The sequence below is a fragment of the Danio aesculapii genome, chromosome 17 (assembly GCF_903798145.1).
Source record: "Danio aesculapii chromosome 17, fDanAes4.1, whole genome shotgun sequence".
Lineage (NCBI taxonomy): Eukaryota > Metazoa > Chordata > Actinopteri > Cypriniformes > Danionidae > Danio > Danio aesculapii.
In genome coordinates, this window is record NC_079451.1 from 49,376,820 (window position 1) to 49,391,876 (window position 15,057).

At 34.3% G+C, this 15,057-nt stretch overlaps 1 protein-coding gene across 1 annotated transcript in view; it reads left to right on the forward strand.

Annotated features, from left to right (window-relative positions):
* LOC130244867 (1-phosphatidylinositol 4,5-bisphosphate phosphodiesterase beta-1) overlaps positions 1 to 15,057 on the forward strand; it is a 195,096-nt gene that overhangs the window by 109,045 nt on the left and 70,994 nt on the right. Inside the window, exons 8-9 of the mRNA XM_056477422.1 lie at positions 11,814 to 11,914; positions 13,657 to 13,823. Of these exons, the coding sequence (XP_056333397.1) occupies positions 11,814 to 11,914; positions 13,657 to 13,823 (268 nt within the window). The remainder of the gene's footprint in view (positions 1 to 11,813; positions 11,915 to 13,656; positions 13,824 to 15,057) is intronic.

Consider the following 15,057-nt stretch of genomic DNA (forward strand, 5'->3'; position numbering starts at 1 on the left):
AAGGTTATTATAGTTAACGAAAACGAACGAAAAAACAAAAATTAAAATGTAAAATAATTGTCGTTACCTGAAACTAAAAACGAGAGTTTTTAAAAAACTAGAACTGAAACTGTATTGTGTACAAACAAAACTAACTGAAACTAACTAAAATTATAGCAAAAAACTCATTCGTTTTCGTATTTGTGAATGTATTTAATACATAAACTTATTGTAAGCCTTTTAGAAGTAAATCTATTTACTCCGCGCTGCAGGTGTTTGACCCGTAAGGCACCTCAAGAGTCTGTAGTCCTGCTGCCATTGGACAGAACGAGCCGGTTCTCCTCCAGTCATCTTCGCTGTTGCTCCCGCGACAAAAACAACGAGTGGATATCACAGCAGCACGGTGACAGCATTAACTACAGAGACTTAAAACTATTACTTTAACACGTTTGTGCCCAATAATAGGTTTTATTTCTGTATCGCGATCGCGAATGAATCTTTTTAACCGAATCTTCTAAGTGAACCGGTTGAACTAGTTCACCCAATCGAACTGAATCATTTGAAACGATTCGCGTCTCCTGTAAGCACTCTTCCACAAACGACTTATTTTTTAACAAGCCTAATACCCCCTCTAACTCTAAATAATCCAATATATACTCTTATTCAGTTATTAGAACAGTGACGTTACACTAAGATCAAATTTTAGAAGCGGTTTAACCGATAAAACTGCGCATGCGTGATTCAGTGAACCAAGCACAAACAGTACATGACAGCCTGCTGTGACTGAACTAAACTTCATCAACTGCAGCGCGGGTAAACCGAGGGCTTAAGTGAGAGTATCTGGTGAAACGTAAGTTTATTTCATAAAAGAAAATCGTAATGGAGTTTAAATAGGTGAATCATGCTTCAGTTGGGTTGCAAAACTTTACTGTTAGACATTTTTCAGATCATGGTGATGTTTTAATTGACTGAAATTGCTATTGCTGACCACATAATGTTGAGTCCTAACATCCGCGATAAATATCTGAACTTCCCATCACTACTGTGTATCTAACATCACAATCAGCCTTGCACACATATTAGGCTGCTGTCTTGTGGGCTGTTGTATTTGAATTTGAGGATGGGTAGATGATAGTGGTAGATGATAGTGTTCATGTGTCCTCTGAATACAGGTTTCAAAAAAATGTATGGCAGAGTTTTTATTATACAATATTTATTCTGTTGATTTTGAATGTTGCACCTTGCTTATATCCTCATTTAGAAAAAAAAACTAAAACTAATACTGAAACTAGTAAGAACTAAACTATAACTAAGTAATTTCAAAATATAGAAACTAATAAAAACTAGTAAATCTCCCTCTAAAATTAATTAAAACAAACTAAATTTGAAAACAAAAAGTCAAAACAAAATAGAAACTAAAACTGATGAAAAATCCAAGACTATTATAACCTTGAAGTGAACATATTTTTTTTTCTGAAAAACATTGCTAAAGTCAGATATTCTGCTTTGTAATTACTATGTCTGTCTTTGTTTTAGTCTTTATTACCAGCCCACTGCCAGTTTACCCAAATATATTGTGGAAAAATCCATGTTGGAGGAACAGTTCACATAGAATTTGCTGTTAGTTTACTCATCCTCAGGTCATCCTAGGGATGGGTATCGAAACTCTGTACTTTATAGGTATTGGTGCTACATTATGAAAGACCGAAGTATCGATAAGCTCTGAAGTTAACGGCTCTGCTATCGGTACTGGAGAATTATTGCTGAATAAACATTACTTACAGTAGCATAATTTAACTGACCAACCTTTTATAATTAGCAAAATTTGATGTTGTCTGCACAGTTGGCAATCTCACATGAGAAATGCTCATGTTTCCGAGCACGTCAAATACAATAACCTTCACAGTTCTCAGCTGTGCACGCGCTCTCAGAGGAGGCTCGCGCTAAGCGCACACACATAACTTGCGACACAGTCTCCCAGACACACAGCTCGTAAGCTTGCAGAGTGAACCAAACGGGTTGTATTTCCCAAGTAGACAGCGACAATGCTCAATTCAATTCAATTCACCTTTATTTGTATAGCGCTTATACAATGTAGATTGTGTCAAAGCAGCTTCACATAAAAGGTCACAGTAAATAGGAACAGTGTAGTTCAGTTTGTAGTGTTTAAGTTCAGTTCAGTTTAGCTCAGTTCAGTGTGGTTTAATAATCACTACTGAGAGTCCAAATACTGAAGAGCAAATCCAACGATGCGCAGCTCTACAGATCCTGAACCATGCAAGCTAGTGGCGACAGCGGAGAGGGAAAAAAACTTCACTAATTGGCGAAAGTGAAGTATTAAAAAACCTCAAGAGAAACCAGGCTCAGTTGCAATGACAATTCTCGTTGCAACAAACGCAACACGTTGTTTAGTTGTATAAGCGGAAACACAAGCAATCTGGCTAAGTTACGGTATCATTCAAAAGTGCAATAACTGCAATGAAAAGTAATGAAAAGTCTAGTCTAACATAAATAGATAAATAAACACACACATTCGGTTACATTGAAAACAGTATGTTTGTCTGCAGTAGCCTAAATCAATTTTAAAATGCTTTTACATCATCTGTATTGCATTTTGCAACTCAAAGAGGGTATTTTCAACTGTAGGCAGCACAGTAAACCAAGAAAGATCCTGACTTCTGCCAGAAAAGGCTGACATGTTTTATCCAGAAGAATGGTTAAAAAGTAATTTTCCTTCAAAACATTGTGCGTTCTTGTACAGGAAAAACAATTTTTTTTGGGGTTCTCCAATAATTGGTTTCGTTTTATTTTACATTAAAAACTTAAATATAAATATAAATATAAATACTTAAATATAAATATTAAAATAATAAAGTGTTGTTAATTCTGTTCAATTTGTTTAGTTTTTTTTTTCATTAAAAAACGCTACAAAAAGTACCGATAAGAGAATCGTTAAAATACCGAACCGATAAATGGTATCGATAAAAGTAGTAATACCGTTAAAACCTTAACGATACCCATCTCTAGATCATTCTGGGTGACTTTTTTAGTACAATTTTAAAGTTTGAACTGTAATCCTCTATAAAATGCTCATGTCAATAGGGTATATGCAGAAGTGCTTTTCAAGAGTTCCCACTTAGATATGCTTGGCGTATAAAGCAGGTTTGGCATGCCGTCCCGGGAGAGAATCCTGAGCTCGGAGATATTTGAGCCCAGGGCTCCCGCCCAGTCGATAAGCATATCAGGAGATCCGAGATCAGGTAGGTCTCGAGAGCTCCCCCATTAGAAAAGGGAGAAAAAGGAGGAGATGGGGTGGAAGGGGGGATTCTTCCAAACTAAGATAGAGCAGTAGGGAGAAAATTATTTATTTATTGTAAACTAGGATCACTAACTGGATTATTATTGATTACAGATGAGTGGCCAGACGTGCTCAATCATATCACGTGCTCCTCTCGAAATTAGTTTATGAAACTTCACTTAATTTTCAGTAACCCAGTTCAAGCGCTTCTGGTGAACTGTATGCTGGTACAAAATCACAGCGTTTAAGGTGTTTTCTTTAAAAATCAATGATCTTCACTGCCTGATTGATATACGATATAAAGTGGGTCTCAGAATGTGCAAGAAGCACTACATTAAATCCTTTTGTTCCGTGCCATCCAGTATTTTCAATGGAGTTTCAGCACTGACCTGCTGATACTGACAGTGCTTGGTTTAAACAGCTTTTCATCTCATTTTACAGTTGAACAACCTAATGAATGCTCACGTTTATTTAACTGATCATATTTTATTCATATTACAACATTGATGCGGTAAAAGGAGCTGTGTGAAATTGAAAATAGTCACATTAACTGTTCACCGGAAGTTTATCAGTAGGGAAAAACACTAGCTGTGCATATAGCCCATAGCTACGTTTACTGTACATCCACCTGTTTTTATGCACCGTTTGGAATATTGCATTAAAAACGCTTAATGGAAACTTTTACATTTTGAAAACGTGCATAAGAAATGGATGCACACCACTGAGTGGGATAAACGTTTTATCCGAGAAGACAAAAATGCACATAAACTATGATGAAAACACAGTTACTGAATAAATTCCAGCATCAATATTAATTAATAATAATAATAATTCCTAACATTTATATAGTGTTTTTCTGGACACTCAAAGCGCTTTACACATTTTTGGGGGAAAATCTCCTCATCCACCACCAGTGTGCAGCATCCACCCGGCAAATTTGGCCAGGATGCCAGGGTTAAACTCCTACTCTTTTTCCAAGGACATCCTGGGATTTTTAATGATCACAGAGAGGCAGGACCTCGCTTTAACATCTCATCCAAAAGATAGCACTCAATAGCCGCATTTCCACTATCGGGCCAGTGCGAGCCAGGGCTTTAATCGGGCCAGGCCGGGCCAATAGCCCGGGAGGTTGAGAAATAAGGCCGAAATCATGTCGCGTTTCCATTGTTGGGCTAGTTGCTCGCAGCGCGTCACGCAAACACCGCCCCCAGAACGTCCCCCGAATCAAACGTCACACAACCCGTCACACAACCCGCCCACTTCAGCGGGAACAAAAAACTCAAATTATAACCACAAACACAACCTGGCATCACTACGAGAGCTGGAAGATGGAGAACACCGAAGCGATTGCTTTTTTACTGTTTGTGGTCTGTTGGTGTAAGGCCAGACAGCGATCCCTGGATAAGGACATTCGAACTTCGAACACAGATTTTTCTTAGTGAGTTGATCAAGCGCGATAGCAAAACAAATGTAAGGGAAGAAAGCATCTTGTCTCCTCTTTACCTGACAGGAAAACTCCGCCTTTGTACGTAACCCCGCCCCGAAGCCCCAGTTGGCCCTCCTTGGCCCAAGGTATTCGGCGGGCCGAAAAAGGCCGGACGCTGGCCCCAAGGAAGCCCTGCTTTGGCCCGATTATGCCCCGGAAGTCATAGTGGAAAGGCGACTTGCCTTGGCTCGCCCTGGCTCGCTCGCTTTAGGCGCGATAGTGGAAACGCGGCTAATGAGCAATATAGAGTCCCCATCAATATACTGGGGCATTAGGACCCACACAGACTGCAGGTTGATCACCCCCTGCTGGCCTCACTAACACCACTTCAGGCAGCAACCTAGTTTTCCTATGTGGTCTCCCACCCAGGTAATGACCAGATGCAGCGCTGCTTAGCTTCAGTGGGCGACCATATGAGAGTTGCAGAGAGCTAGCTGCAATAAAGTGATTTAGTTTGAACATATCATGTGATGATAAAATAATATGAAATATCATGTGTGCGATGGGATGCATTAATGGACAAACCAGCAGAGCGAGATGGGTCAGGGATATATACATGCCGTATATACAGATGAATGAAAGTTTAAAGTAGTGTGTTTGCAGTTTTTGTTCTTCCTGTCTTATTAGTGAAGTAAAATCACAGTAAATTAAGAGAGTCCGCTTTTCCTTCTCATCACAGAAATGTAAGGCATTTTCATTTCTCTCTGTACCTGCATTCTCTCATTGAGTGCGTGATTCAACGTGACGACTTAAATTTTACTTCAGCAATTAATTTTTTTAAAGCTAAATTCAACTAAAAAGTATCTCGCATTACATTTTCATAAAGTAACTCAAATAATATTACATCATTTTTGAAAGTAATGCATTACTTGTTAGTGTGGTTTATTTATAAACTAATTTCGAGAGGATCACGTGCTTATGATCAACACGGCTGGCTCCTCATTAGCTCCGAAATCTGACCCATTAGATGATTACGGAAGCATTATAAATAACCAGAATTTTTCACTCCAGTTATCTTCGTCTTGAAGCTCCCCTACTTCCTCCCCCTTTTACCAATAGGGCGACACGGTGGCCCAGTGGCTAGCACTGTTGCCTCACAGCAAGAACACCGCTGCTTCAACCTCCTATCGGGCTGGTTGGTGTTTCTGTGCAGAGTTTACATGTTCTCCCCGTGTTCGCGTGGGTTTCCCCCGGGTCCCCCGGTTTCCTCCCACCGTCCAAAAACATAAACAATAGCCAATCGACTAAACCAAATTATCACCGAAAACAACACTAGTTTACACTTCTCACACGGCGATAAGCTGGGGAGTCCTCGAGACCTACCTGAGCTCGAACTCCGCTCTCGCCCTTCTAATGGGAGGGAGCCCCGGGCTCGAGGATATTACGAGCTCAGGGCTCTCTCCCGGGACAGCATGCCAAATACGCTTTATTGATTATCAGCTACGTGTGAACTCTTGAAATATTAATTACATTTACAAAAGTAATATTATTACGTAACTCGCGTTACTTGTAATTTTACCACCAACACCAGGGCTGTAGTCAGGGGGGGTTCGGGTGGTTCGGAAGCTGACAAAGGTACAGAATTTGTCCCATATATGTGCTCATTTGTGCTATTTTGACTGCTATGCCATCATGAATGGTGAAAATAACCCATTGAAAAAGGCTTAGCAGAATCTCCTGGCTGTCGCTTCAGTGTGACCTGCTAATCAGTTTTGGCCAATGCAAACAAATATTGTTCATGAGTCTAACATCCAGCTGTGCAAGAACACATACAATCTGACGTAAATGAAGTGATCTTTCACTACTTGTAACGGAGGCCAGCTAGTAAGTGCTGTGCAGGTAAACCTCACTCCTCTGACCTCTAAAGGTGCTCTAGCAACAGTCACTAGAGGCCACGGTCTTTAGCCTCCTTGTTAGAGCAACTGACTTCCATGCGGAAGGTCGCCGGTTTGATCCCAGCTCGGAGCGGGTTGGGTGGTGTGGGACCGGTGGGGTTACATACTGACCTACTGTATTGTTTTTAAATGGAGAAAATATTTTACAAGTAACTTATTCTAAATTTTGGAGCTTATTCTTGAAACACAAATGACCAATAAAAAGGTGAAGCACCAAAAGTGGCCCATCTTTAAATTGCTTTGAATTCTATTTTGGCTAAAATTGTCAAAAAGGTGTGGTTATGATGACCATCCAACACCATCATCAAATTTGCAGATGACACCATAGTGATTGGTCTAATCAGCAATAATGATGAGACTGCCTACAGGGAGGAGATACAGCATCTGGCCACATGGTGCACTGACAATAATCTGCTCCTTAACACCAACAAGACCAAGGAGCTCATTGTGGACTTCAGGAAGGGACGAACAGGCTCACATGATCCCATCCACATTAATGGGATGGCCGTTGAGCCTGTCTCGTCCTTCAAGTTCCTGGGGACCCACATCTCAAAGGACCTTTCCTGGATCACCAACACCTCCAGCCTGGTCAAGAAGGCTCATCAGCGCCTATTCTTCTTGAGGCAACTTAAGAAGAACCAGCTTTCATCAGCCGTCTTGGTGAACTTCTACCGCTGCACAATAGAAAGTATCCTGACCAACTGCGTCACAGTCTGGTATGGAAGCTGCTCTGTTGCTGAGCGTAAGGCATTACAGCGGGTGGTAAAAACTGCCCAACGCATCACAGGGACTACACTGCCAGCCATTGAGGACATCCAGAAGAAACACTGTCTGCGCCGAGCACGCAGTATTCTTAAGGACACCTCTCACCCTGCTCACAAACTGTTTTCTCTCCTGCCTTCCGGCAGGCACTTCAGGCTCCCCCGGACAAAAACCAGCAAACTGAGGAACAGCTTTTTCCTCAGAGCTGTCTCTCTTCTGAACTCTGCCCCTCACTGACTCTTTTGCCCCCCCAATACACCCCCCACACTCCTCTAACTTATACTTCTCACAATCACTGCACTATTTAACATTTGCACATTTAAATTTGCACATATTCATTGCACTACATTGCACTGATTCATTTATTTGAACTGGACATACCCACTGCACATGGACATTTGTAATTATGTTTATCTATCTGCCACTCCTGATTATTAATAGTATCCTGTACATATATTCATTTATTGTAAATCTGTTCATAGCTAATACAACCTGTATATAATGTTGATAGTACATCCATCTGTAAATATCACCATAGTTTTTCTATAACTGCACTCTATAACTTATACCTGTATCCTGCACTTGCTGCTATTGCACTGCTGGTTAGACCGAAACTGCATTTCGTTGCCTTGTACTTGTACATGTGTAATGACAATAAAGTTGAATCTAATCTAAAAATCTAATCTGACAAGCTAATTCAGAAAAGTGTTCAAAATATCACTAAAATGCAGTATTTAAATGTCATAGTTCAATAGAAAATAAGGCGTATAATTGCAAAAAGGTCCACTTTTTGAGAAAAAAAGAAAAAACCCCATCAGCAGGATGGCTACAGGCCTAAACACTACATGTTTTTTCAACATTCCTCAAAATACCTTCTTTTGTGTTCGGCAGAATACTGGTTTTAAGCAAGTATAGGGTGAGTAAATGTATAAATAAATGTATGGTTATTCACCGTACATATATATATTAAGGAAACTCACTGTTGACAAGGAAACACTTTATGTTTGACAAAGGAAGATATTTTGAAGAATGTTGGAAACCTGTAACCATTGACTTCTTTAGAAGGAAAAACAAACACAATGGAAGTCAATGGTTACAGGTTTCCAACATTCTTCAAAATATCTTCCTTTGTGCTTGACAGAAACTCAAACTGGTTTTAAGCAAGTGAAGCGTGAGTAAATAAAGACAGCATTATCATTTTTGAGTGAACTATCCCTTTAAAGTGTACTGTCTCTTTAAAAGTGCTCATGATGCAGAAAGTGTGTAAGTAATGAGAGTGCGCAGTCTCTGATTCATTCACATGCTTTCACCTGCTCTTCTTCTTTCTATTTGCTTTATTTTATTTATTTTTTATTTTGCTCCAGAATGTGTTCATCAGCCAGGGGCTTGGCGCATGTGTGTGTGTGTGTATGTGTGTGTTTTCAGCACTTTACATGAGAGTTGAATCTGAGTGATGTCTGCTTTGTGGCCGCATCATTTGTTGTGGAGTTTTTCATAATAAACCAATTGATTGGCTGTCAGGTTAACTTGATGCTCCTGAGGAGGGTGATTAGCTGATTAATTTTGAGGCCCTCTTGAATATTTTGTGTTTTTAATTATATGCATGTTGTTGATGGCAGCTTCGGCTCGTTTATTTTTAATGATTTATTGTTTGGAGACACATGAAACTCTGCCATAAGACTGCAGACTCATTATTATGGCTGTCTGGGATGAACTGATTGGTTGGTTGGTTTGGTTGTTTATTTTATTTATTTATTTATTTATTTATTTTATTTATTTGTTTATTTTTATTATTTTTTAATTATTTGTATACTTTTCATTAAAATTGTATTGACACTTTATTTATTTTATTTAATATGTTTATTTTATATGTATATATATATATATATATATATATATTTATTATTATTATTATTATTAACAACTATTACCAGTTAATTTGTTTGTAATGCTAAACTTGTTGCAACTATAATTACAAAAATTACCAGTACTTTATGGTTTAAAAACAATATATTGCAATAAACAATTATATTGCAAAACAATATAAAACAATAAAATTAAGCAAATAAATGCTATTAAATCGCTTGAGTACAATATTAATATAATGTCATACATTTATTACATGTAAAAAGATTTTTATTACATATAAAGATGTATTTTTGCCTATTAAACCTGTCCAAATTGGCCAGCAGACGAGTATCTGCTATATTGACTCTGTCAGATATTATTGACTGATCATCTATGATGCCTGTTAGAAAACTGTTCAGTCTATTATATTGAATGGCGATCGGAAATAACGCTCCCCATTCACTCCTCTTGGTCGCAGTATTTGTGAAGCAGTACACACTATTGTTTATTTTGTAGAATATTTATAAACAACATACAATTATATTGATGACGATGTCCGAGAAGACGTTAATAACATTAACATCCGTCGTAACCATACATGGTTGGTTTGCCTAGATCATGTGTGCTAGATTGTGTGTGCCTGAAACGTGCGTGGTTCTGCAGCTGGATATTATTGGGTAAGACAGACACTCCCACTAGCCACTTTGGCTGGTTGAAAATAATTTTCCAGATAACAATACTTAAAATCAGGGTTCGACAATAAGGATGACACGCAAAGCCGATATTAGAATTGAGAAGCAACACGACTGACAAAAATAATTGCGTTCGCATTGAGATGATATGAAATGAGAGGATAATTACTCGCACTAACACTCGTGTTAACAGCTGAGGTAATGCGCGCTACTGTTTATAACGCGTGCGCGCTCCCGTTTCCTTTCGTGAACACAACTGATGTGATCGGTTCTCTTACAAATAGACTAGACAAAAAGTGATGAACATGCACCCACAGTCCTGCTGCTTTCGAGATTTCCAGAGTTGACTTATTGTAAGCAGCGCCAGTTACTTTCGCTTGAACCATTCACTGAACAGATTATTTATGGGTCTAACCTTACCCGTGCGTGTGATCATCCTTTCATTATCACACGGTATGTTTTTCACCAGCTCACAGTAATGTGCAGTAATGTGTTTTTCACCTGCAGTAATGTGGTTTAATTATCATTTTTTTACAATAACATTGCTTTAATGGGAGATTTACTCCCCATTTATGTGTAGTTAACTGCTGATCTGGGACCATTAGTCAGGACAGATTACTGTGCATATGCGTTGTTAAATAAAAAGTATAGTATACAGCTATATTTAGCTTGTTTTGACACATTTAAAATTTGTGGCTAAGAAATAATTAATTGTGTATGTTTGGTGTGGTCAGAGATAGATTTGGTAAACCCTTCATTTTGAGCGCTGAAAATTATGTGAAATAAAAACTAATTGTATTTCTTTGTTTGTTTATTTGTTTATTTACTTAGTTATTTGATTGTTTGTTTTTTCATACACATTTATTTGTGTATTTATTTATAGATATTTTTGTTCATTTATTGAAATGCTTTATTTTTTTTATTAATATGCGGTTACATTTCATCAAAGCTGGTTCACTTGATTCTGTATTCATTTATTTATTTATTTGTTTGTTTAATTTGTATTTATTTATTTGTTTGTTTATTTATTTAATTTTTATTTATTTATATATTTATTTGTTTATTTGTTTAATATTTATTTATTTATTTATTTATTTTCTTATTTGTTTGTTTGTTTATTTATTTATTTAATTTTTATGTATTTATGTATTTGTTAGTTTATTTGTTTAATATTTATTTATTTATTTATTTATTTATTTTCTTATTGGTTTACTTGTTTATTTATTTATTTATTTGTTTGTTTGTTTAATTTGTATTTATTTATTTTTTTCTTATTTGTTTATTTGTTTATTTATTTGTTTGTTTATTTATTTATTAAATTTTTATTTATTTATGTATTTATTTGTTTGTTTTTTATTTGTTTAATGTTTATTTATTTATTTATTTTCTTATTTGTTTGTTTATTTGTTTGTTTGTGCATGCAGATATTAATTTTCTTATATACTGTATATAGATCGATTTACATTTTCATCAGTTTTATCAAATATTTATTTTGAATTTATTATTCATTATTAACAATTAATTATTATTCATTAATGTATATACAGATGTATTTTTAATGTTTTAATTTATTTTACTAGCTGATTGATTTAGATTTTCATCGTTTTTTTACTTGCTATTAGTTATTTTATTTATTTAATATTTAGCAGTTATTAGTTTATTTCATGTTTATTTCCCATTGATTTGTGGTTGCATTATTGTGAAAGCAGATTCACTCTTCTGTTTTGGGTGTTTCATTATTTTTGAGACACATGAGCGACTTGTTATTAGTTGCTGAACTTAATGAATGTTGCATAATAATTATGTAAATTTGCAGTTTATGATTTGCTGGTTTGTTTTGTTGGTCTTTGCAGAACGACTCGATCCCTTTGGAGGATTTCACTTCTGATGTTTACAAGCTGTTTATCAGTCACTTGTGCCCGCGATCTGAGATTAACCAAATATTTGCTGACCTGTAAGTCTTACCAAAATATTATTTATTTATTTATTTGTTTGTGTTTGTATGTATGTATGTATGTATGTATGTATGTATGTATTTATGTATGTATTTATGTATGTATGTATGTATGTATGTATGTATGTACAGTTAAAGTCAGAATTATTAGCCCCCCTTTGAATTCTTTTTAAAAATATTTCCCAAATGATGTTTAACAGAGCAAGGAAATTTTCACAGTATGTCTGATAATATTTTTTCTTCTGGAGAAAATCTTATTTGTTTTATTTAGGCTAGAATAAAAGCAGTTTTTAATTTTTCAAAATTCATTTTAAGGACAATATTATTAGCCCCTTTAAGCTATATTTTTTCCGATAGTCTACAGAACAAACCATCATTATACAGTAATTTGCCTAATTACCCTAACCTGCCTAGTTAACCTAATTAACCTAGTTAAGCCTTTAAATGTCACTTTAAGCTGTATAGAAGTGTCTTGAAGAATATCTAGTCTAATATTATTTACTGTCATCATGACAAAGATAAAATAAATCAGTTATTAGAAATTAGTTATTAAAACTATTATGTTTAGAAATGTGTTGAAGAAATCTTGTCTCTGTTAAACAGAAATTGGGGAAAAAATAAACAGGGGGGCTAATAATTCTGACTTCAACTGTATGAACGTATGTATGTATGTATGTATGTATGTATGTATGTATGTATGTATGTATATATGTATGTATGTATGTATGTATGTATGTATGCGTATTTGTATTAATTAATTATGTATTTATTTAATTATGAATTTTATTATTGTTTTTACATTTTTATAATATATTTATACAGTGGTTTTATGCATTTATATTTAAATGTATTTTTTATTGAAATTTTATTCATGCATTAATTATCTGTTTATGTTTATACATTTATTTAATTAAGCATTGGTTATATCTGTTTATCTGTTTTCATGTTTGTTTATCATTTATTTATTTATTTATACATTTGTTTCTTTTTTAAACATGATTATTAATATAGATTTTTTATAAACATTTATCTTTTTATAAACATAATTTTAATCTAACCATTTAATTATATATTTTGTTTTTATATTTATAAAGTTGCTTGTTTTTCATTTTTATCTATCCGTTGTTTATTATCCTCTTTTATTTTTATTGATCCATTTGTTCATTACACTTTTATTGACACTTTATGTTTTATACAGCTTTTAATCTACGCATACGTTTTATTGGTTACTCTTTCTTTTTTATTAGCTTTTTATTTTTTTTATATATTTTTAATCTATCAATTTTTATTACATATAATTTTATTATTTATTTATACACATTAATCTATCAATTGTCTATTATCCTTATTTTATAAATTAGTTTATTTTTGTAATTTTATTTATTTATTTTTTATTAAAAAAAAAAATATTGGTAAGTTTTTCCATTTAATCTTATTTTATGAATGTATGTATGTATGAATCTATTTTGCACACAAACCTAATCATGCCTTCAGTCATTTTGTAAAGATATTAACAAGCTGTGTTTGTTAATTATGCTGGAGTTTGGGGAGCTGCAATTAAAAAAGAGAAAATAATTAGCACTGATCATAACCGTGACGTTCCTCTCAAAACCACCTTGCTCAAAGTCAATGTGTGCGTGTGTGCATTTGTGTGTATATCTCTTTGTGTTTGTGTGTGTGTGTGTACTGTATATCTCTTCATGTGTGTGTATATCTCATTGTGTCTGTGTATGTGTTTGCAGCGGAGCGAAGAGCAGAAACTATCTGAGCATGGAGCAGATGACTGAGTTCATCAATAATAAGCAGAGAGACCCTCGACTGAATGAGATCCTGTACCCGCCGCTGAAGTCCGACCAAACACACGCCCTGATGGAGAAGTTTGAGCCCAACACAGAGTTCATTCAGAAAGGTGAAGCTCAGACACACACTCATCACACTGCACTCACTCTACACTATCAGATATATACACATCTATATAGCTTATGGTGGCTCAGTGGTTAGCACTTACAGCTAGAAGGTTGCTGGTTTAAGTTCCGGCGATCAGTTGGCATTTCTGTGTGGAGTTTGCATGTTCTCCCCGTGTTGGCGTAGGTTTTCTCTGGGTGCTCCGGTTTCCCCCACAGTCCAAACACATGCGCTATAGGGGAATTGATGGACTAAATTGGCCATAGTGTATGAGTGTGAAGGAGTGTGTATTGGTGTTTCCTAGTACTGGGTTGCAGCTGTAGGGCATTCGATGCATAAAATATATGCTGGAATAGTTGATGGTTCATTCTGCTGTAGCGATCCCTGATAAATAAGGGGCTAAGGAGCTAAGTTTGCTGTGTTTTTATTATTGCTATGTAATTTGCCCCCTCAACTCAATAATAAAATAAAATAAAATAAAATAAAATAAAATAAAATAAAATAAAATAAAATAAAATAAAATAAAATAAAATAAAATAAAATAAAATAAAATAAAATAAAATAAAATTAAATAAATAAATAAATAAAATAAATTTTTAAAAATTAAATTAAATTAAATTAAAAATAAATGAATAAATAAAACAAAATTAAATAAAACAAAATTAAATAAATGAAATAAAAAAGATTAAATTAAATAAAAAATAAATAAATAAATAAAACTAAATTAAATAAAACAAAATTAAATAAATTAAATAAAAAAGATTAAATTAAATAAAAAATAAATAAATAAATAAAACTAAATTAAATAAAACAAAATTAAATTAAATTAAATAAAAAAGATTAAATTAAATTAAATATAAACTAAACAAAATTAAATTAAATTAAATTAAAAATAAATAAAATAAGATAAAATCAAATCAAACAAATTTAAACAAAATTAAATAAGAATTCAATAAAATGAAATAAAATAAAGCAAAATAAAATAATTAAATAAATAATTAAATAAACATTTTTCTGTATTATTATTATTTTTTTCTAGTAGGTTATCTAATTTTGATCCCTCCAATAAAAAAGTTATCAAAATAAAAAAGCAAATAAATTAATCATTTATTAATTTATTTATTTATCAGAGTCAGTATTTTAACTCTATTTACAACAGGTTGTTTATATCTGAATACGACACATTGTCAATATGACAGCATATATTGTTTTTCTGCCTTAATAATGTTTCTTATGAG